Below are 22,550 nucleotides of genomic sequence, written 5' to 3'. Positions count from 1 at the left end.
ACGTCAGGTGACATTCGATCGACAGGGTGTAACTAAAATACATTGACTGAAGTACTTTTGTTTCATGATACTTTATGCTTGTACTCTACTTCAGCTCAGAGGGAAATATTGTACTTCCTGCTTCATCTTATGACAGTTCTATACCTTTTTTAAGATTAAAATTGTCAATAATAATGCAGTCTTATAAGTAACAGCTTGAAAAATATATTTCACTGTTGTAGATTAATGTAAAATCTAAAATAATATTAAAAATTTGTTCCACATTCTACAACAGTAAAACTGGTACTGATCTACTGATATATTTAACATGATCTATTTTCATACATCATATATAAAATTTGATACATTGTTGTACTTATAGGTACCTCTACTTTTCATTTTTCTTTTAATACAGTACTTTTTCATATAAGTGACATTTTAATGGAGCAGCGCAAGTTTTTATCATAAGTATGGATTGAGCACAAAGGCTGATTTGGCTTTTCATGTTTAAAAACACATAGATTATCATAAAATTATCTTTATAGTGTCAAATTATGGATATGTAACACCTCGGTGGTTTTGGTCTTATGTTATAATTTGTATTCATCATTTCAGGATAGTGTTAATAGCAGATATGTGTCGGTATAGATGCAGCTTCAGTTTTGCGTTAGAAAGATACTTTAAAAACCAAAGAGACAATACTACAACTGTACTTCTACCAGCCTATAGCATGTACTGTACAGTTCATGTCAGGTCAAGTTGAATTCAAGCTCAAGCGTTACTTTCGTTTAGTTTTTTTTCCGTCATCATTTTGTACAATTGAAGTTTATAACAAAGTTTCTCAGGCTCAAGCAGTTTTCACTGTTTTCACTGGAACTTCTTTTCTCTTCTCTCCTTTCTCACCAGAGACTCGTTTCCAGGAAAAAACTCAGAGTCAAAGTCTTTTGGATTTTCCAGAGTAATCAGATAATGCGATGTGAAGTAGAATCAATTTTATTTATGTCGTCCAAAATTATAAATCACAAAACTTTGCGTCAGGGGGTTTAAAGTCTGGAAGGCATTGATTCCTTCACGCTCAGTTTGTATAATGTAAACTCCCCTCAGAAAAAAACCCAAGTTTAATGGGTGGAAGAGGCCGAGAGGAGGGGGGGGGGGGGGGGGGGGGGGTGATGGTTCATCTTCATAAGGTGGATCTCTCACAACTTCAGCATATAAACATCAACTGTGTGTAGCAGCGCTCTAGTGTGTGTGTATGAACTGTTGAATGTGACTTGTATGTGCACAACGCTGAGAGGGATACAGGCCATTTACATTTCTGGAACAAACACACAACCATCGACTGATTTATTTGTTTTCTATTCGTTTCCATCGTTTGTTTCACTTCTCAGATGAGTGATTTCAGGCAGAAGAACTCGTGTGATTATGTCCTATGTAGATTTGTATTTGTTTAACCCTTACCTATTTACCCTGACCCCATTTATTTTTTAAGTATTGAAGCTATTGATTAGAAAATAGTTTGTTAAGCAAAATCTCCATTCAAACTTTCCGTCACCTAAACACACAACAGTCACATAATCAAAATTGTTAATAACATCAAAACTGAAAGTACTTCTTAGTTAATTAAAGTATATTTGCAGACGAATAACCATTAGAGTTGACTGGTCAAGGGTCAAAGGTCAAGGTAACAAATATCCTCAGTAAAGATATTTACAAAAATTATAGCGATGTCACTGTGATGTCACTATGAAGTCACTCACTTACATCAACTAGTGTATTAATGTTTAAACTTTTTCAGCTTGATTTCTCCAGTTTATTCAGATTAACAAATCATTTGTAATCAGACGGTATAAATTGTGTCATGATGAGGAAAATGACATCATTACAATATCAAAAAGTTAGCATTGCCTGACTGGGGCGGAGACATTTCCTTTAAATATTGATGCTTTAAAATACGAGCGTTACTCTAATGTTACAATCAGCATATAAAGTACAATACCTCCCTTTGAATACTCATATTATACTTTGGTAGACTACTTGAGTAAATGTACTTAGTTACTTTATGATGCTCCTCGGTTTACTCCTCCTTCTTCATCCTGTGATGTGACCATAAAAAGCCCTGAAACCCTGAATCTAGAGAAGATTAATCACCTTGTGTGGTTCTGACTTGTGTCACATGTGATATCAAAGAGCCGAGTCAGTGTTTTAGAAATGCTGAGGTTGTGATTCCAAATTTCACCTCACTGAAAAAAAATGTCTGTGCATTTAATTTGATGTTATTTCACTTTTATGAACCAATAAGGAGTAGCACTCTTAGTTTTGCTGCATTTTCTACTCTACAATACCAATATCTATCTTTCATGGTCCGTCTATGATGAACTCAAGGCTGCTTCAATGACATAACTGCTGTTCTACACTGTGTAAGTTGGTGTAAATAGATGACACAGCCTCTATTAAGCTGACAGATGGACGTGTAGAGCAGAGGTGAGACGTACCGCTTTTGGATATCCACTTGTTGATGAGAAAGAAGATGCTGGCGATCAACACACTCCCAAAAACACTCCCACAGATCACCCACAGCCACATGTATTGACGTAAAACACCCATGGATGCTCTTTTTTCTCAATGCCGCTGAAGATTAAAGAGAAAATACCTCATTAAAGCTGCAACACACAGACTTCACGCTTCTGGACAGGAAAACATCTGTGCTGCAGCTTTTCAGCGCCGTGCATCGGAAAGAGGACAATTCACCACTTCCCTCTTTTCTGCGTTGACTAAGTCCTCAGGTTATTTTGGTATTTCTACACAGCATTCTTAGAATCAAACTTGATTCCAGAAAAGCTCTGGGGTGATTCTTTTTTTTTTTAGCAAGTCCTTCAAGAGCCTGTCATGATGCTGACAGAAGAAGGCAACATTACAAATGTATTGTTTATTTCCTTATCTCTGTGAACAGAAAGGCATAAATACTCTTTAGTGCATGTTTATCTGTAAGAAACACATCCACGCTGTGTAACAGCTTCCTGCCAAGAGTCACAAATTCTGCTGATTCAGAATCAAGTCTGACTGAAATTACATGTTTTTTTTCCCCATGATGCACAGAGACGTGTAAACACTCAGCTGAATAAAACACAATACGTGTGTGTATCTTACCTTTTTACAGCTGACAGCTTAGGGGCTGATGAGGGCTGACAGTCTCAGTGAGTGAAAGGGGAAAGTGGCTGTGAGATGAGAGGAGGCATCCTGTACTGTTTGTGAAATTTGCATGACAGTTTCTACTTTTCTTAGATTAACAACGAAACTTGAAGGCTGACTGTGCTGTCCCCACCCTCTGCCTTCCTCTGGTGACTACATCATACGTGTGTGAGTGTGTGTGTGCGTGTGTGTGTATGTGGGTGGGTGTATCATCATATTTCTGACAGTGTTAAAACCCACTCTTTAGTCATGTTTGGATTATTTATTTTTCTTTTTAAATAATCTCTTTATGAATTTCATATGTTGTATTATTTAGTGACCCCTTAAATGTGTCCAAATAAATCTTAAACTTAAACGTGGAAGGAGGATCTTGATTAATTCTACTTCTCTAAAGAATTCATGTAGATTGCTTTTATTTTGGAAGGAGCTACAGGAATGATCAAAGCCACCTATAATTAGTAAGTACAGGAAATAGGTGGATTAGCTTCATAATATCACCGTTAGAAAAGGTTAATTGTATTAATAGCCGAGACAGTCCAATAAAAGTGAAGTAACAAGTCCGACTTTGTGGGTGTTTTATTTTTATAAAAAGGACCCGGGCACCTACAGTGTGAAGGCCCCCTAATACTTTTCGTTTGATTATTTTCTGTGTGTTAATTCTCAGTTTGAGGTCATATACAGTTACATTTAGTCATTTTATATGTCTTTGTATGTGTTTGATTTACTTTTCATGAATAAATGTTAACAACAACAAAGGCTTAGGGTCCAGGGGCCTCTGATCTCTTGGGGATTTTAACATCTCTTATTTTGAAAGCCCCACCGGAACCAGCGGCGTGCCCTCCTCGCTAGCTTGCCGCAGCAGTTGTGATGTTAGCCTGTTTACTTGGACGCTCCTAGCTTGTTGCCCCTCTGCCCCGGTAACAGCCTCCAGTTCCCCGCGAGGAAACCATGGCCGAGCCGGCCCCGGGGTCCGCTCCGTCGCCACAACATGACGGTAACTGTCTCGTGTGTGTGCGGGTTCGAGGAGGGGGTGCCCGGGGCCGCCAGCACCGGAGCTAGCGGCCTCTGCATCCCTGACAACATTAGCTCGTTAGCATCCGGGCGACGTGTCACTGGCTGACAGCGCCTCGGATTCTGCTTTTAACTCCATGTGTGTTTGTTGTCAAAGCTGCTTAAATCCGAACCGTGCCGTGCTAACCGTACCCGAGCTAACACCGCTGTCTGTTCGCCAGCAGGGCTACGTTAGCACGGTAGCTCGTCGCTGAGGCTAGTCCTGGTTAATTTGATGTAAAGCTGTGGCCCAGCCTGGTCAGCGGTTAACACGGGTCATATGGGTCTTATTAGCCCGGTACTCTGAGCTGTGAGTGGCCGGCGCACACGCACTCACTCGGGGGCTGGAGCACCGGCACAGGAGGCTGATCCTGCAGCAGGTTTACCCCTCTGCTGCTCAACCAGGGGTCCGGGGACCACGGAGGGTCCTGCAGGGAACTCATCCACATTTAATAACACAGGATTCTATTGACCCCCCCAAGGAAGTGCATGAGCCAGTGTATTATAATGAAATCAAGTTTATTGAGAGAAACTAATACTTAACTTCAGTGGCAGTAAGTAGACATGAAACGATAAAGGAGAAAGTAATAAGGGATTCTGCAAATACTATTGAAATATTGCACATGATATTTTGCACGTTATATTGAAATCATTTGAAAATATTGCACATGATAATAAGTTAATGATTATCAACCAGTAATGTCACACAGAATGCATGTTAATGGTGCTATTGCTCACGAGTCAAAATATTGCACATGAAAATAATATAAAAACAAAATATTGCACAAGGCAGCTGATATGTGCAAGAGTGGAGTTGTGTTGTACCTTTACTTGTGGTAATCATACAATGTGTAAGAATGTATAATTAGCTTTAAATCGTTGTGCAACTGTTTTGACAATTGTATAATCGCTTCATTTCAAAGAATTTACAAAACATTAGCTGGTTGCAGCTTGATAAATAAAGAAAAATTCTCAGCCTATATTGTTAATTATCACATTAAATGTCCCATAATTATTTCTGTTAAGTTTTCTGCTCCTGAGTGAAGGTTGTGGTTTTAACACTATTATTGAATTTGATAGATTCTAGAACAAAACCATCAGTTGTAGCTGGATTTTGTTTATATGCTTCATTTGAATCTCTACTTATTGACACTTTTGCAGCAGTAAACATTTTTCCATGTGCATCTTTGAGGTTATAGCAAAACATTCTTTCCTGCTGACTGGCTTTTCAATGTTGTAAATTTCGACCTGCTCAGTCTGTCGGTCTTTATTTCTCAGTGTCTGTGTTTGAGCGAGGCCTGTGCTTCTCATGAATGATTCCTGACAGAGTTTTATCATCACTCGACAAACCTACCACGTCTGACCTTTGACTTGTTTTGTTATCTCTCACCTGAAGAGCTCAGACATAGACATAGAAACACAGAATCAGAGAGGAATGTATGGATTGTTGAGCATTTGTAGCTAGTTGTAATATCACTGTGTAAATCTGGTTGTGAGGATGTGTGACGATTAATCCATTAGTTAATTGCCCATAAAAATATGTCAACATCTTTGCCTCATTTATGCAGCAAAAAGGTGTTCCTAGTTCCAGCTTCTCACTTTTATAGATTTGCATATTTTCTTTTTCTTATTGTCTTATTTATATTAAATATTTTTAAGGTTCAGAGGAAACATCAAGTTGATGACGGTATCTTGGTGTTAGGAAATAGTTTTTCAACATTTTCTAATAGTTTACAGACTAAACGATTAATGGAGAAATATTCTGCAGTTGAATCAATAATGAAAAAACTGTTTTCAGTTTCTGCCGCAAGTTATCGTTACAGTTTGTTTAGTTTCAACATGTTAGCATATGTTCATCGTTAATTATCTTACACCAGCTTATCTAACATGGTAACATTTTTGTGAACTGCTGGAGAGAAGCTTGAGATTTAGCTTGATCCGTTTTTTGCATCGTCTGTTAATTTGTGTTGAAGCTCCTCTGGTTTATTATATTTACATTATGATTCACGTGATCTTTTTTTTAATCTTAAATCAACAGTCTGAAGAAGGAGGTAGACACCGTGACAGATCATTGGGAGTAAAAGTATTTCCTTTGTTTTTCGTTGATCACTAAATCCCGGTTGTTGAAATTCACTTGGAACACATGAGACTTAAGTGTTCAGCGTTCAGCCGTCACATGACGGTGGCGTGGCGCTGCCCTGCTGAACTGACCCGGCTGTGTGTGCCTGTAAATGTTTCCATGCCTCAGTCTGGGTCTGAGGAAACAGTCGTCCCATGTCTTGACCGGCTGCTTTTAAATAACAACAGGGAAAAAGCAGGAAGTTAGATGCACCAGATTGTTGGAAAAACCTATGACTTGGAAAAATGTAATCCACTGAGAGTTGTGTTAATCCAAAAAATAGAAATACTCACATTTTGTTTGGAATTTGCTCTCAGGACGATTATTCCTTCTTTGTAGTGTATTAATATCTTCCTGGGCAACGTGTGTTAATCGCAATTACTCTGCAAAGTCTAGCAGTTTCCCGACCGGAGGATTTGTTAAGACTCTTAACTCCATTATATGTAACTACCGGTTGATTGACTGTCCTGTGTCTTCTCCGTCTCCCAGAGGTGCTGCAGCAGCGAGTGGCAGCTCTGGAGCAGGAGAGGGTCGAGTTCATCAAACTCAAACAGCAGCTGGAGGCCGAGTTCAACCAGAAACGAGCCAAGTTTAAAGATATTTTTTTGCTGAAGGAAGGTACGGATCCATAATCACACAAGCTTGATGGTATCGTTAACAGAAGAGCATCTCTCTGTACTCTTGTAAATTTCCCTCTCCTTCTCGATTTGTCTCCAGAGGAGTGGAAGAGGCAGACAGCGGCGCTGGAGGGGGCCCACGCTGAGCTGAGCGCCGTCCAGATCCAGCTGACTCAGGCCCAGTCTGAGATCGAGAACATCCAAGCTGTGGCCACCGTGTCGGAAAACACCAAACAGGAAGCCATCGACCAGGTCCGCAGCCAGTGGCAGGAGGAGGTGGCCTCGCTGCAGGCCATCATGAAAGGTAAAAAACCAGTGGCTCTTCAATGTCTTTAATCAACACATATAATCTGCTTGTTTTTTATCAGTGTGGTTGTTGGTTTAAAACCAGCCTGAAAGATTTGTTCTTATTGGATTATGTGCTTCATTGTTTCATCATAGAAACCGTGTGTGAATACGAGGTCCAGTTCCACCAGCGCTTGGATCAGGAGCGAGCCCAGTGGAACCAGTACCGCGAGGCGATGGAGCGGGAAATGGGAGACCTGAGACGCCGCCTCACCGTGGGCCAGGAGGAGGAAAACCTGGAGGAGGAAATGAAAAAAGTAGGTTTCTTTATTCAATATATATCCTTGAGTCTTGTACATGAAGCTGAACCTTATTCTCCACTTCTGTACTAAAGACATTTCCTTTGGTTCGACGGATCTTTTTTTTTGTTGGCAAGCGTATGAGTTTGTGTTGATATGGAATCTTAAGTTTCTAGTTTGTGACCGCACATTTTCAGTAAAAACACAAAACAAAAAACATGGAGATGAGCCAGGGAACAGCTCAGACGCTGCCAGACACCGGAGCCAGCTGGACGGCTCACGAGGTGTTGACCAAGGTTGAGTTTTCAGGCAGCCGGTCGTTCATACTCATGTTACACTAATTCACTATAAACACCTATAAATTGGATTTAGATTTTCCACACCAAACTGGAGCTGACCTGGTGATGTAATGACTCCAGACTGAGGCGCAGGAGTCTTTACATCACCAGGTCAGCTCCAGGTTTTACTGTGAGTAGCAGAGTGGGTGAGATGTCACATAGTTCAGACTAAAAATAGATAATGTGCGTCTGTTGTGATTGCAAAACCGATCAGATCCGTCACCTTCGATTGGCTTGCTATACATAGCTGAGCGTAGAGAGCTGTGAAGCCATCACAGCCCAGGTTAACAGTTCATTTTGACAAAGAAATAAATCAATAATTATATAAATGATGATTTCAGTCATTATTATAAAAATACCAAACTTATTCCCGGGTTTCAGCTTCTCAAATGTGAAGATTTTATGTTTTTATTTTGTATTTGACAGTAAACTGAAAATCTTTGGATTTGACTGATCGAAGTAAACATCTTAAAATACTTTGGGGCTGTGAGAAATCATCACAGGCACTTGTCACTATTTTATAATTATGATTATAGACTAGATAATCAATAATCAAGAATCAGGATTCACTACATTATTGCTATATCAACAAAGCTGGAGTTTGTCTTGGCAAGCTCAACTGAACTAAATCAAAAAATAATATACACAATGAAGTTGTGCCAGAGTATGAAATACATTAGTAATTTCCAAGCCTTTGAATAATTTATCCTAAAACCAATACCGAAATATACAAAACCCGATGAAGAAATAAATAAATAAATTATCATTAAAACCCCAGAATGTTTTTACTGGAAGGAAAAGAAGAGGTTTCGATATCTAGATACTCAAAGAAACCAAGAAATATATTAACTATACTATGAAAGTAGTATTTTTCATTTCACTGCGTCTAAAAATGTAACTTAACAGGAACCCAGGTCTCTGAGGTCAGTTCCTGTTTTTATACCTTGAATCAGTCTGAATTATTTTTAAGTAAAGACTGAATTACAAAGCGTCTCAGTTTCTATGATGATGTTTTATCGTGTGTTTTTGCTGCGGTTAGAGGAAGTGAGGCACATGGAAGAAGTGTAAGCTGTGCAGTTATCAACATGTCTGGATTTTTAATGTGCGAGTTCAAAACCCCTTGAAGGCCCAGGAGGACGCGGAGAAGCTGCGCTCGGTGGTGATGCCCATGGAGAAGGAGATCGCCGCCCTGAAAGCCCGACTGACGACAGCCGGGGAGCGGGTGAAAGAACTGGAGGCCTCGAAGGTCAGTCGGCGACAAACCAATGATTCACAAACCAATAATTCATGGAAAATTAATGCACGTAAGAAGTTAACTGAGCGTGATGTTAACCACGAGTGGCAGCGGCATGGAATTTAACAAATTAATTATAATACAAGTAGAAAACTCTTCCATTCTTTTAGTTTTATGTCCCTTTCCTCGGTCACAACAGCAGATTATCCAAATACAGTATATTCACTTTTACTTCAGCATTGATTGGGCGATAAATTATAATTTAAATAAAAACACGTGACATGCTTTTTAAATATCATGTTTTATGAAATAATAGAGATCTCATTGACTTAAATTCATGTTCTGCTTGACAACTTGTCTGTAAAATTCACAAATGAACCTTTTCATAGGATGATTTATTGACTTGTGTTGGTAGAGACTGTTTTATTTATGTCTGACAGTATTGACACAGTAGTTATTAAGTAATTTTACTGTGGTACCATTGTAAAGAAGTTATACTGCAGCTACAGTGTGTTTAATTGTCGGTAGTTCTCAGCAGTCGTGGGCATGAAAAATGGCTGCTAAACGGTGACAGTTGCTTTTCCTCGCAGATCGTCTCAGTTTTGGTTTCAGTTCAACTTGTTTAATCGTCGTGTGGGACGGAGACAATGCAGCGCAGTGTCTCAGCTGTACTCCGCTGAATGAGTCCTCTGTGATGATGCAGACGGACCGAGGCGACGTCTCTGTCGTTTTAAATGGATGTTTGGATATTTTATTGCCACTCTTTAAAGCTTTGTCACCATTGGAATCTACTGTAACTGAGCGGAATCGGGGGGGGGCGACCACAGCCTTTCCACAAATTTCCCATCGAGCGTGTTTCCTGCCGCAGCAGATGGCTGTTGTCAGCAAAAAAAAACAAAACGCTCTGTGCCACTCAACCACAGACTGACAGAGTTAGGGTCTAGCTTGTAAACAGTCAGAGGAGGTAGCAGCAGAAGAGTCGGGCATTTCTCTCAGGCTCACGACAATGTTTTAGTTTCAAAGTAACTGAAATATCATGTGTTTGTTCATCATACAAGCAACCACCTCATCAATAAAACCGTTGCATTGACAAATTGAAAAGATCGGAGAGAAGATGAACCACATTGTCATGTTTCGGATTTTACCTTTTTATTTACAGGTCAAAGAGCTCAATCACGTCCTGGAGGCTGAGAAGTCGTGTCGTACGGACCTGGAGATGTATGTGGCCGTGTTGAACACACAGAAATCTGTCCTGCAGGAAGACGCAGAGAAACTACGGAAAGAGCTGCATGAGGGTATATTGTGATATTTCTTTTTATAAGAATCTTGCAGACACGTTGGTTTATACTTGTTGCTCTTTAGTCTCTTGGGTCTCTTTTTTTCACAACAAAAGCCACATTGAAATGGGACTTCCTACATTTCCGCTTGTGAAAGTTGGCACTAACACACAATAGACACATAAACATGCAGTGTCATGTTATTGTTACTGGCCCCCTAATCTTTCCATACCGCATTACACCACGGCCCTAAACTTCTCTGTCTCTTTGGCGTCTCAGTCTGTCACAAGCTGGAGTTGGAGCGGCAGCAGCACAATCAGCTGAAGCACACGTGGCAGAGAGCCAACGACCAGTTCCTGGAGTCCCAGCGCCTCCTCATGAGGGACATGCAGAGGATAGAGAACGTGCTGTCATCGGAACAACTCCGCCAGGTGGAGGAGATGAAGAAGAAGGACCAGGTACACGCAGCGCCACAGCGTCAAATATGCCTGTGTAGATGTGACCGCAAAGACAAATTTCTATCTTGACAAATAAAGTAGTTTCTATTTCTAACACTATTGTGATTGATAAGAGTGAGGATAATGTCGTCCAGCTCAACGCCACAACATGAAACAATAACTATGACTTTAAACCTTTTGTCTCCATCCAAGGAGGAGGACGACAAGGAGCGGCTGAGCCAAGTGAACGAGATGCAGGAGGAGGACGGGGGAGACAACACCGAGCCTTTGGAGGACTCCTTCCTCGGGCTGAGCGTGGAGGAGGTATGAGCGTTACTCGATACGTCCCTTAGAGAGAACAGAGCTGGGCCATTATCATCGTGTTATGTTCCCTTTGAGTAAAGTGATCCTCGGACACACAACATGGCCCAGTCGCTTCTGTCCTTTAACTCAGGGGCAGTGATGATTTGAGAAATGTTGTTCTTCCTTAACTGTGATTAATAAAATCCTCAGTAGGACATTCTCCTTGACTCATGGATGATCTGATTAGATTTTGGAGGTCAAAGGTCAAGGTCGATGTGACCTCAAACCCCTTTTTTACTTTGTGAACTTGATATCTTAAGAAGGCATCGAGGTAATCCTTTCAAATTTGGCACAAATGTTCCATTAGACTCACAGATTAGCTGATTAGATTGGGAGGATCACAAGTCAAACATCGAGGTCACGGTTGCCTCACAAACCTTTTTTTGGCATCTTGAACATGATATCTCAAGCTTGACTTTATGTGACAGTGACCTCATGTCAGGTTTACTGGGAGGGACTGAAACTGCACTGGTTTACAGAGGCAAAATGTTCACTTAAAGTTCAGTCTTGACTTAGCGAGGCAAATATTTGTTCTTCTTTGCAAACATTACCAAGGATGTTGCTTCTCTCCTGTTACTTGTAGAATGTGTGTTTACTAAGACTATATAAAGGATGTCTTAGTTTATGGCTGTGAGTTGTCAGTGCACACGGTGCAGTTCCACAGCTTTAGTCAGGTCATGACGCCTGGATGATAAAAACAATCAGGCCGTTGAAAGAAATCTGAATCAGTGTGATTTCTGTCATGTCAGAGATCTTGACCAGCTCTCTTCAGTTTGAGCAGTTCCGTGATTCAGTTTCCGTCAGAGCTGCTGTCTGCAGAGCAGTTCTAAACTGCACTGGGCTGGTTTGAATATTAGAGGAGTATTTTACATGTGGTGTTGACTCCAACTGTACTGCAGGAGAAAGACGTTTTTCTCTCTTAGTTCCACTGGTATCAGAGTCACACAAAGGTTTGAAAACTCCACAGGTTACGTTTTCCTCATAGCCTAATCTGCTCTTTCTCTTTCAGCCCCACGCCAACCACAGCGCTCACGGCTCGATGCACTCTTTAGATACCGACGTGGTGTTGGGGGGCACCATGGACCCCTACAAGGAAAACCTGCGGCGAGTTCAGTCGACGGACAGCCTCGGCTCCTCGCTGTCTGCCCAGCAGGGCCTCGGGGGCCAGAACTACAAGGCCAAGTCGGCCAGCCACTTGGAGGAATCGGACTTTGGGCCCCTGGTGGGGGCCGACTGCGGCGTTACAGACAGTAGTTTTGGGGAAACCTCGTCCATCAGCTCGATGAAGCTGACGGCGAGCCACTTCCTGCTGACAAAAGACCAGGAGAAGGCCATCAAAGCCATGACGCCCGAGCAGGAGGAGACGGCGTCGCTGCTGTCGAGCATCTCCCACACGGCCAACAACGCCTACCTGCCGCCTGGAGGCTACCGGCTGGTCAGCGACAGCGAGTGGAATCTGCTGCAGCAAGAGGTGCGTCCTCCTCCAGAGGCTGTTTCACTGAGGTTTTCTCAGCTTGAGCAACAGTTGAAATGTGGTTCAAACTATTTAGTGGCTGCATAGTGGTTATGGCAGGACATCAGATTATACACTTGGTAAGGTTGAAGATTTCTCTGTGTTTTTAAGATGAAAAGTTTCTGGGAAGATGTTACTCCAGGGGTTTCTTCCCATAACTTCCCATAAATTTGTCAGATTATTTTAATATTATTCACCAGAGTAAAAATCCCCTTCTTTGATGAATTTCCTGTTTCAGAATTGATTTAATCCATGATCTTCAAAAAGCAAGTCAGATATCAAACTGCTGTTAATGATCATGCCAGTTTTAAAGATGTCTGTCTCAAGACTGGTAAACTAAGAGATAGAGTGTCGTATTAGGTGTTAAACATCAAGTTTATCAAACAGTTTCGTTAAGTGTTTGTCTGTCGCCAGGTGAAAAACGCTGGCAGGAAGCTCGGCCGACGTTGTGACATGTGCTCCAACTACGAGAAGCAGCTCCAGGCCATCCAGGGACAAGAGGCCGAGACACGAGACCAGGTTTGTGTTCATATGTTCGTTTGTAGAGCAGAACCAGAAACCATTTGGATTTGTTTTCATGAAACAAATATGTTAATCAGGCTTGAAAGTGGTGCCTCTTGATATTCTGGGTTTCGTGAGACAAATATCACAACTTCAGCTCCGAAATCATCTGGTCTTTCAAGTTTTGTGGGGGCCGGAGGAATGTGTCATCGCCTGAAAACATAATGAGTTGCAATTTAACGAAGCTACTTGTGTTTGAAGTGATCAGCAGTTTGACAAGAGGATTCTCCCGTTCTCTCTGCTCCAGGTGAAGAAACTGCAGGTGATGCTGCGTCAGGCCAACGATCAGCTGGAGAGGACGATGACGGAGAAACAGGCTTTGGAGGATTCGGTCAAAGCAGGCAACGAGGAAACGGCTGCTAAGGTCTGAAAACTAAACAATGAAGTTGTTTATTCCTCTTTTCGGGTGTTTGATTTAGTTCAGCTGATCGAGGTTATTTGTCATTTTGTTTGTTTATCCTCCTGCTCACTGGGTTCCATCCTCCATGAACCGTGCACACAGCAACACACATAACATTGTGGGCTACGTCATCTTTGCACATAATAGATCTGAACGCCCTTCCCCCCCCCCCCACAACCAGTTGTGAATCTGCAGGAGCTCAGATTGCATCGCTTTGGGGGATACACACAGGAAGTGCATCTTTTCCATGGGTTCAGATATCACTCCCAGCCGACACAGACACTGAACTATCTGACCTACAGTACCTTCACCAACGTTTTGCTCCACTGTATTTTCCTACTGATCGTGCGCTAACATTCATTCACTACGATTACCACAGTGTTCCCACCAACATATGTTCCTGTCCTGTAAATATCTCTGTAAATGTCTGAGGAGCCCTGAAGGCGTGTGGCTCTTGTCTCAGTGATGTGTTTTGTGCTGCAGGTTTCCGCCCTGATGCAGAGAGTCCAGGAGTCGGAGGCGCTGCTCGGAACACTACAACAAGCCTTCAGTGACGCTAAGAGGAACACGCAGGAGCAGATGGTGAGCAGCACACTCCCTCCATTAGCCTCTGCGTAGCCTTCCTCTCGACAGCTGTGTTTGGATCCCTCGTTCCCTCTAAGGTCACAGGGTTTAATATTGGACGGGACTGAGTTTGCACTGGCAAGAAATCCGCCCTTCAAATGAGCATGTCATTGTTTTTGGATTGACAACAAGCACCATCTCTGTAATCTGACCTGCAGCCACAGTGACCTGCGGCTCCGGGATGCTGGCTTTCCATGTTTTGGGTTTACTTTTCTGTTCCTTCTTACCGCGAGTATTTGTTGATACGACGGAGCTCTTGGCTACGGGAGTTGTTGCCACTCATAAAAAATTAAGTTATGTCTAAAGGTTGCTCTTCCACCGCAGGGCCGGGTCTAGACAGGCATGTATGAGGGGGCAGCCACAAATCTTGAGGGGGCATTGTGCCTAACCCTAACCCTATTTAGTTTGAGGGGGCACAACATTTATTTGAGGGGGCCAGGCCCCCTCTTGCCCCTGCCTAGACCCGGCCCTGTTCCACCGCGAGGGAAATTCATAGATTTGTTCTTCTTTGCAACTAATGCCATGTGCACTAAGGAAAATAAGGGTAAAAACTCCTATTTCACAATGTTTCAGAGTTGAACTTTATTGCATTATACTTCTCGGGAGTAGTTTATGTATAATACAACACAGTTCAACATCACCATAGATAATTAGCCTGTTAGAAATCTAGCCGGAGGAGACGTGTGAGAGAATCCCCTGAGTCGTGTCGAATGCAGATGTGGCTCCGATGTGGGGCTTATGAAAAATCTGGGATAATAATCATGAAGTTTGAACAAGGTATTCTCAACACACATTAGTAGATTATTTATTATTTCACATCTAGTCAATTTTTGGGGAATTTAAAAAGGAACTGTCACATAATGTCACTGTTCTTCATGACCCCAAAAATTCCCTGACATGATGAAGCTCTCGGTTTCAGTTAAATGTGCAAACATTGGTCTTCCATCCTAACAGAGAAAAAACAACAACACTGTACATAACGTGCAGTTCTAAGTCAAGTACACAACTCGATCTCGCAGGATATCATCCAGAGAGAGATGGACAAACAGGAAGATGACCAGTGAGACAAACATTCTCAGTAATGAATGTGCAGCTGGAAGCAGGAACAGCCCCAATGTGACTCCAAGGTCTTTCAAACGTCCGCCAGAGCAATGAGACATTACATTTGCTTCATGTGGTTTGAAGGAGCATGAGTCTTAATACTGTCATGAAGTGAGTCACTGCTCTGAGCAAAGTATAAGTTCTGGGGGGGGGGAGAAACTTGATGTGGAATCACTCTGTGTTTTAGAAGTGGAGCTGGTTACTTGTGACAGGAGCTGGAAAAAAGGGAAACAAACTGACACACGATGAGAACGAGTGATTTGTTTGGTTTGTTCTCTTCCAGGCGGTGCTGGTGAAGTCGAGGGAGCAGGTGGCCGACGAACTGAGTCGACTACAGAGAGACAACGAGAGTCTGCAGGGAAAACACCGGCTGCACGTGGAGCTCCAGAGGCAGGAAGACTTCCAGATGCCCAATACTGTGCAAGTAGGTGAAACCCAAAACGTGCTGTGTATCCTGCATCAAAACTCAATTATATGATATAATGTGTTAATGACAGTGCCCGGCCTTTATACCTCACTCCTTGGAGTAAATGATTAGTTGAGATTTAATTGTTTAGTGATGTGAGGCAATAATAATAATACACTAAGATAAGAAATTCAAGGTTAAGAAAAGATACAATAAAAGTATGATAAGAGCTTTAAAATCAGGATTTACTACCTTAAGTGGAATTCCTTTCCAAATGCTAATCGCTAAAAGTGCGCAGTGCATTCAGCTCTGCACACATAACTGGAGAAATACACTTATTACACATAATAAATACTGTTACAAGTAAAAGTGCTGCGACTTCACAATTTTAAAAGCTCTTCCCCGGGGATTTCTACGATCTTTGAATGCACAGAACATTACGATGACTTGTCATATTTACAGAAACATTGCTGTGGTTGGACAAATTGTTTTTAATGCAGTGCAGGATAAAAAGGGATTTGTTGATTTTGGCTTTAATTTGTACAAATGTACTACTGACGCTCCCTGAAGGTACTGACCGTGAGTAAATGTATTTTTACTGACACTCTACAACAGCTAAAAAAAAAAACACAGATGATCTCAGTTCACAATGATTTGAATCTTAATAGTCTGTTTCTGTGGATACTCGGAGTCAGCTCTGCATTATGCATCACATTATCCATTTATAAACCATTCATGCCAGAGAGAGAGGGAGGGGGAGAGAGAGGGAGGGAGAGAGAGGAATCTGACACCATTTGATGGAGAAAATAATCCCTGCAGTGTAGCACACAGGAGCTAATTGCCTGTGGTAATTCCTTCATGAATCCACCGGCTCATTTTCGCCGGTCAATGGCACCAGGGCTCATTTTGATCCTCACGACGAGAAGAGGATGCAATGTTTTTTTTGCAACTTACAAACCTCCGCTCTGTTCAGGAGGTTCCACACACATCTCGGCCCACACACTGTTACTCAGAGCCTCTTTCTCTGTGGTCCAGTGGATAAGAAAAAGAGTGGAGCTTCAGTGGAGGTGGAGAATATCACTGATGCTCCTGTGACAAGCTGTAGGATCAATCTCCTGCCGCTTTGAAAGGTTGAAATGTAACAGACGAGGCGTTAGATGATTGAGTGGATGAAGATTTTAAGTCTTGCTTAATGATTTGACCAGCAAATCCCTGGAAACACTATTTTTTATTTGAGACTTCCTCTTCCTCTTTTTACAGTGTCTCTCCAACACATGTTCAGAGTTTGGGCCATGTTTGCTATAGTGTGTTTTTATTGTGAGGATTAGCTTCAACTCATTTTTTGTCAGTATCATCTGATGCAGACGTATTTCTTGGTGTTATAGTAAACACTGTAACTGATCCTTTTCTCCATCTACATATAGAAAGTATGTTAATAGCAAACGATAACATTTAAAAAAAAGGTCATAATTCTGCATACGAGCTGTTTCCAGATTGTGCTCTATGATGGAGAGGATCCCCCTCATTGATCTGATTCCTCCTCCAGGAGCTACAAGGGCAGGTGCTGCAGTTGCGCGACGACACGGTGGCGCTGCGGACGTCGGCCGATCACATGGAGGAGAAGCTGAAAGCGGAGATCCTGTTTCTGAAGGATCAGCTCCAGGCAGAGCAGTGTCTGAAGGAGAACCTGGAGGACACGCTGCAGCTGGAGATCGAGGGCTGTAAGGAGGAGATAGGTGAGACTCGGGAGGTTCAGTTTATGTTTGTAACACGGTAAATATCTAACCCATGCATCCGACACGCTGACTTTTTGTTTTATGGACATTTCATACAGTTTCCTCTGTTTCTGTTTTTGTTTCTTCTCCGTTGATTTCTGTCGTTCAGACATCTTGGAAGGTATGAAAAACAAGTTTCACTGGAGCTGCTTCTGTGTCTGTGTTAATGGAAGAGCTGCGAGACTAATAACTGTAGAGAGTATAGTGCTCCCCCCCCCCACATGTGTTTGAAGTGGCTATAATGTGCATTAATAGATAATGTCCCCTAACGTATGTAGTCCCATGCCATAGATTAATCATTACATGTTTCGCTGTAGATTTCGATCTAAATATCAAGCATGCAACACTGATGCTGCAGCCTGGGGTGGGACTCAGGGGCATTTCATTGGATCTAATTCTAGTTATTAAGTTTTAATCCTTTCAAATCCCTGGTGTTTATCTTTTGCTTGTTCGTTGTGGAGAATCTTAGTTAAAATAATATATTCAATCAGTGCAGTAATTTCCCACAGATACCTGAACCACTGACTTGATCTGTCTGTGGTTGTTGCACTGTGGTTGTTGCACTGCTGCAGATCATAATCTGCATCAGAGCAAAGACTGAGGTCGAGCACTCATCTATGTCAAGTCTAAAGAAATGCACAGAAGTTCCTTTTTTTAACTTGATAAACGGGAAATAAAAAGTTTCCCTGCTACAGCGCGAGTTCTCTTCCACAAATCCGGCGCTTAGTTGTTAGTTTTTGCTAAATAATTTTATTACAAGTGTTTCCAATCGGTGGATCGTTGTTTACATCAGCGTTTTTTTTCTGTGCAGATTCTTGAAAGTTCACAAACAAGAATTAAAACAGATCATAGACAGAATGAAAAATTCAAGAATGGATTTGTTGTCTGTAGAGTGAAATGAATCACAGAACTATATTCATTCAAAATGGATCCAGACGTTAAATCCCGTCCCTATAGGCATATTAGTAAAGTGCTCCGTGTGTGATGTGATGCTTTTAATAATTCTGACTCATTTAAACTGTTGCTGAGTATTGAAATATAATATAATCGATTGTTAGGGTTAAAGGAAATCCCCCAAAATAGTAAAGACCACAAACACGAGTTCTCTAAGCCCGGAGTGTAATAACATAAGTATAATTATTTGTGAAGAATTTTAAATTTATTCTTGAATTAGTAATTGTAACATCAACTAATCAACGATAACACACTGTTGTGAATAGCTTGGATTAATCTGCTGAACAAACACGTCCATGTTTGAGTGTTTCATGGTCGTCAGTCAAAGCTGAGAGTCTTCAGTTTTTAGGGTTTTTCATGTAAACCACCTCTCACTGTCTGTTTCACACAAGCCAAACACACACACACACACACACACACACACACACACACACACACACACACACACACTGACACACCATCCCTCAGCCGAGCAGCTCCACTTGCAGCTTTGTTCCATAATTCATAAATGGCGTAATAATCTTCAAGGTGACAGGTTATTATTCCAGAGGGAACATGTGGGCACTGAGATTCAGATGAGTTCTGTGAGATCCTCTAATGACGTCTCCCTCCTGCAGCTTCCTTCTCCAGTTTGAAGACGGAGCTGGAGCGAATAAAAGCTGAGAAGCAACAGGTAAGTTTCTCTTTGATTTACTGAAGAAGAAAAGCTCTGTGAAGAAAAAATGATTCACTTCACAGTGGCTTTATAACATGTTTGAAACTAACACGAAACACAACTATTAAAGTATATATAAATCAGATGTTGTGTTTATAGTTTATTCTGCTGCCTCCAAGTGGCCGAAAAAACATTGAATGTATTTCGCCTTTTATTTTGAAAATCTGTCACTGCAAAGATAGAAATGATCAGATTGAGCGTGTGTAGGTTTTTAAAAAGGTTTTTACGCTTGATTGCACAACCCTCCCTTCAGTTGTAATCTGTTTCTTTGTGTAGTTGGAGAGAAGTTTAGCGGAGAAGACCGAGACACTGGAGAACCTCCAGGGCCTGAGGATCAGCCTGGAGCACAGACTTAAAGAGCTGATCACCAAAAAGGTCAGTTCGACACGGTGCTGCACCAAACTACCAGAAACAGCCCGTCTCTTAAAACCCGGCCAATCATATCAGAGCCTTGCAGATGTTATATCGAATCTAGCTCGAGTGTGATGCAGCTCTTTGGACAGTTCGGTCTTTCCACCTCCCTTTGAGAGAATTCTTTAATGTCCTGGTGTATAATGTTTACTCATTGTAAAATAAAAGCAGGGGGTTTGTAATTTAACATCGAGCAGGATGTTCTTTCTATGCACGAGAGAGAGCCTGTACATGTTGTAAATATTTATCATTATGTTTCTAAAAATCCAGAAACAGTTGTAGTCTGACACGAGACCAGTCATACAGCCAGCGATTCACAGTCTACACCCTTTTTAAATTATTCAGCGCAAATGTGTTTCAGTTAAATATTTATCACGGTTCTTTTCTCCTGCGTTTCACTGGCTCCACTCAGTTGTTCTGAGTCTGATTAGTGTGTGTTTGTGTGTGTGATGTGTGATGTGTGATTGTGTGATGTATGATTGCAGAGTGCACTCGAGATTCAGGCCCTCGATGAGAAAGACAAAGCTCAGCGGCTGCAGACGGAGCTGGACGTCAGTGAGCAGGTTCAGAAGGACTTTGTCAAACTCTCTCAGAACCTTCAGGTAAGATAGAATTCATCAGGGTCAGTTAAATATACGTCATCTGCATTTCATCTGTTCAGGGTTCAGGGGCTCTTCCAGTCTGTTGTACCACTTTAAACACTTTACAGTACAGGACACGTGTACAAAGCACACACTCGGAGCCGGGCATCGAACCCCAGACGCCCTGCATTTGTGTGTCTGTCTCTATCTCTTAACAAACATAATCTGAATGTGTGTTTTGTTGTGTGTCTGCGTCCTCAGGTGCAGATGGAGCGAATACGACAGGCGGAGTCCTTGGACCGAATCCGAGTGATCCTCAACGACACCAACTTGACTGACATCAACCAGCTTCCAGACACATGATGCCACTGAATGAAAACTGCCCTCAGCTTCATTCCCCCTCCTTTTTCTTCATCACTGGCCCGATAACATTATTGATCTGACGCCTCCTTCCTCCCCCCCCGCCCCCATAACCCCCCCCGTCGCGTGGACGAGTTTGGAAGGACGAGGACGGACACAGCATGTGGAGCTCGGGGCCTTTTTGTGTAACTTATAAAATCATGGAATCACAAGGATAGAATTATGAAGAAGAACACTACTAAAAAAAAATGTAAATAACTAAATGTGTGACTGTGGATGGGGGGGGGGCGTCAATCTCCCTGTGGGTCTGTCTGTGTCTCGTTTCTACTGTAGATATGACTGTCTATATTAGGCTCAACCAAAAAGGTTTGTCGTCTTCTAAAGCACTTTTCATCTGCGACTTCTTTTTCCAGGTAAATAGAAAAATCAATTGGATGCGTTAACTCTCCTCCTCCTGTTCTCGAAGCGCTTTGATAATCGCTTCCTCGTTTCTCTCGCTTGTTCTTTTTTTCTCGACGTCTTTTTGTTTTTTTTTATTTTCCTGAAGCATTTTCCACCTTGTTCTGGTCATTTCACCCTGTGCAACAACAACAAAAAAAGAAACACAATGAAGGATGGAAAATACTTGCACGTAACTTAAATAGGATTGAACAAAAAAAAAGGAACATAACACAAAGTGAGCAATACCATGAATTGTCTCTATCATCCTCCTCTGTGTCTTGTTTCGCTCCATGAAGCTGCTGAAGTACATAACGATTTAACCCAGTTGGTTAAAAGAAGAGATCAGAAGAATCAGGTGTCAACAGTCAACTGTCTAATGAAAGAAACCGATTTTAATCTTAAACACACTTTACTCCTTTAAATTATTCACAGATTTTTTTTTTTTTTTTACTGAGTTTGTCTTATAATGAAATTCTAAACCTCAAATGAGAGAAATATTTAATATCAGGCTGTAACGACGCTGAGCTGAGGCGTTAGAGACTCTGAGGTTTCATATGTACAAGATCTCTATCGATGTCTTTGGACATGAACTTTGTCTTTCACATATGAAGAAGGCAGCAGGAGATTGTGCTGCTCAGACAACAGGCAAATGTCAGGAACATTAGGGCGGGGGGGGGGGGGGGGGGGTGACTGGGGACGTGTTATTGTTTACAGAACATTGACAGTGGCTTCGGCAATTATCCAAAAAACGAACTTGAATTGTCCTCGTCTTTCCAAATTCACGTCTTCTACGTGTTCGACTCTCCTTTTTCTTCCTGAGATATTTGTATTCCTCCAGTTTAGACACATCAGCACATGTTGCGGATGTTTTCCTGTTGTCTTGTCACATGGACGTTCTGTCGTCTCAACCTGAAAAACTGAACAAGGAGAACAGACCGGAGTTCAGATCTTATCCACTATCTCAACTTTCACCATCGTAGCCAACCGCTGCGTAAAATGGTGGAAGTGGGCGACTTGCTGCTTTTTCGGAAAAGTTACAAAAAACTTGTACTCAACTGACAAAGATTAACAGGAAAGATTGAGAAATCTGTTTGATGACCAGGACTTTGTTTAGAAACCTGATTTAAAACTGACACCTGTGCAGCTCCTCCTTTCATAAGCCATCTTCAATTCAAGCAGTTTGACTAATTGTAGCATCTGAAGCTCGGAAAGGCCAGAATAACACAGGTGGTTTTCATTAAGCAGCTGCACATTCCCTCCAAAAACCTTTTTGAAATAGAATAAATACATGTGTGAATATTGATTCGAGTCGGGAGGATGTGGCTTCGTGTTAAGATGATTCATCACCAGCTGCCACATTTCTGTCTCCCCCTTTTTTTTTTTGTTAAAAAGAGCTCAGAAAAAAAACATGTTGAGTTTTAATCGATTAATAAAATCTGACTACTGAGAGGAAGAACAACTCTGGAGATGTTTTCCCTCCAACTGTTGTGAAACTCTGTTCTTTCCGCGTGAGCATTCGGA

General features: G+C 41.7%; 1 protein-coding gene across 2 annotated transcripts; it reads left to right on the top strand.

Annotated features, from left to right (window-relative positions):
- The first annotated feature begins 4,017 nt into the window (after positions 1-4,017).
- On the top strand, positions 4,018-21,401 carry rabep1 (rabaptin, RAB GTPase binding effector protein 1). Of its 2 annotated transcripts, XM_053441510.1 has the most exons (18): positions 4,018-4,162; positions 6,827-6,955; positions 7,055-7,258; positions 7,396-7,556; positions 9,003-9,122; positions 10,270-10,405; positions 10,667-10,845; positions 11,038-11,148; positions 12,197-12,658; positions 13,115-13,219; positions 13,509-13,625; positions 14,145-14,243; positions 15,670-15,810; positions 17,339-17,528; positions 19,139-19,194; positions 19,513-19,611; positions 20,133-20,249; positions 20,490-21,401. In XM_053441510.1, the coding sequence occupies exons 1-18, from the start codon at positions 4,117-4,119 to the stop codon at positions 20,589-20,591; spliced, it is 2,574 nt and encodes an 857-aa protein (XP_053297485.1). In that variant the 5' UTR covers positions 4,018-4,116; the 3' UTR covers positions 20,592-21,401. The 2 variants fall into 2 exon arrangements, with proteins under 2 accessions (XP_053297485.1, XP_053297486.1); XM_053441511.1 differs by lacking the exon at positions 15,670-15,810.
- Positions 21,402-22,550: the final 1,149 nt, after the last annotated feature.

This window comes from Pleuronectes platessa, chromosome 15 (assembly GCF_947347685.1).
Source record: "Pleuronectes platessa chromosome 15, fPlePla1.1, whole genome shotgun sequence".
Taxonomy (NCBI): Eukaryota; Metazoa; Chordata; class Actinopteri; order Pleuronectiformes; family Pleuronectidae; genus Pleuronectes; species Pleuronectes platessa.
Note: the sequence above shows the minus strand (reverse complement) of the source record. Positions and strands in the feature narration are given on the sequence as shown.

Coding starts and splice junctions, on each gene's coding strand:
- rabep1 (XM_053441510.1), top strand. CDS start 4,117: ATGGCCGAGCCGGCCCCGGGGTCCGCTCCGTCGCCACAACATGACG. Junction 13,626..14,144: donor ACGAGGAAACGGCTGCTAAG/GTCTGAAAACTA, acceptor TTTGTGCTGCAG/GTTTCCGCCCTGATGCAGAG. Junction 20,250..20,489: donor AACTCTCTCAGAACCTTCAG/GTAAGATAGAAT, acceptor CTGCGTCCTCAG/GTGCAGATGGAGCGAATACG.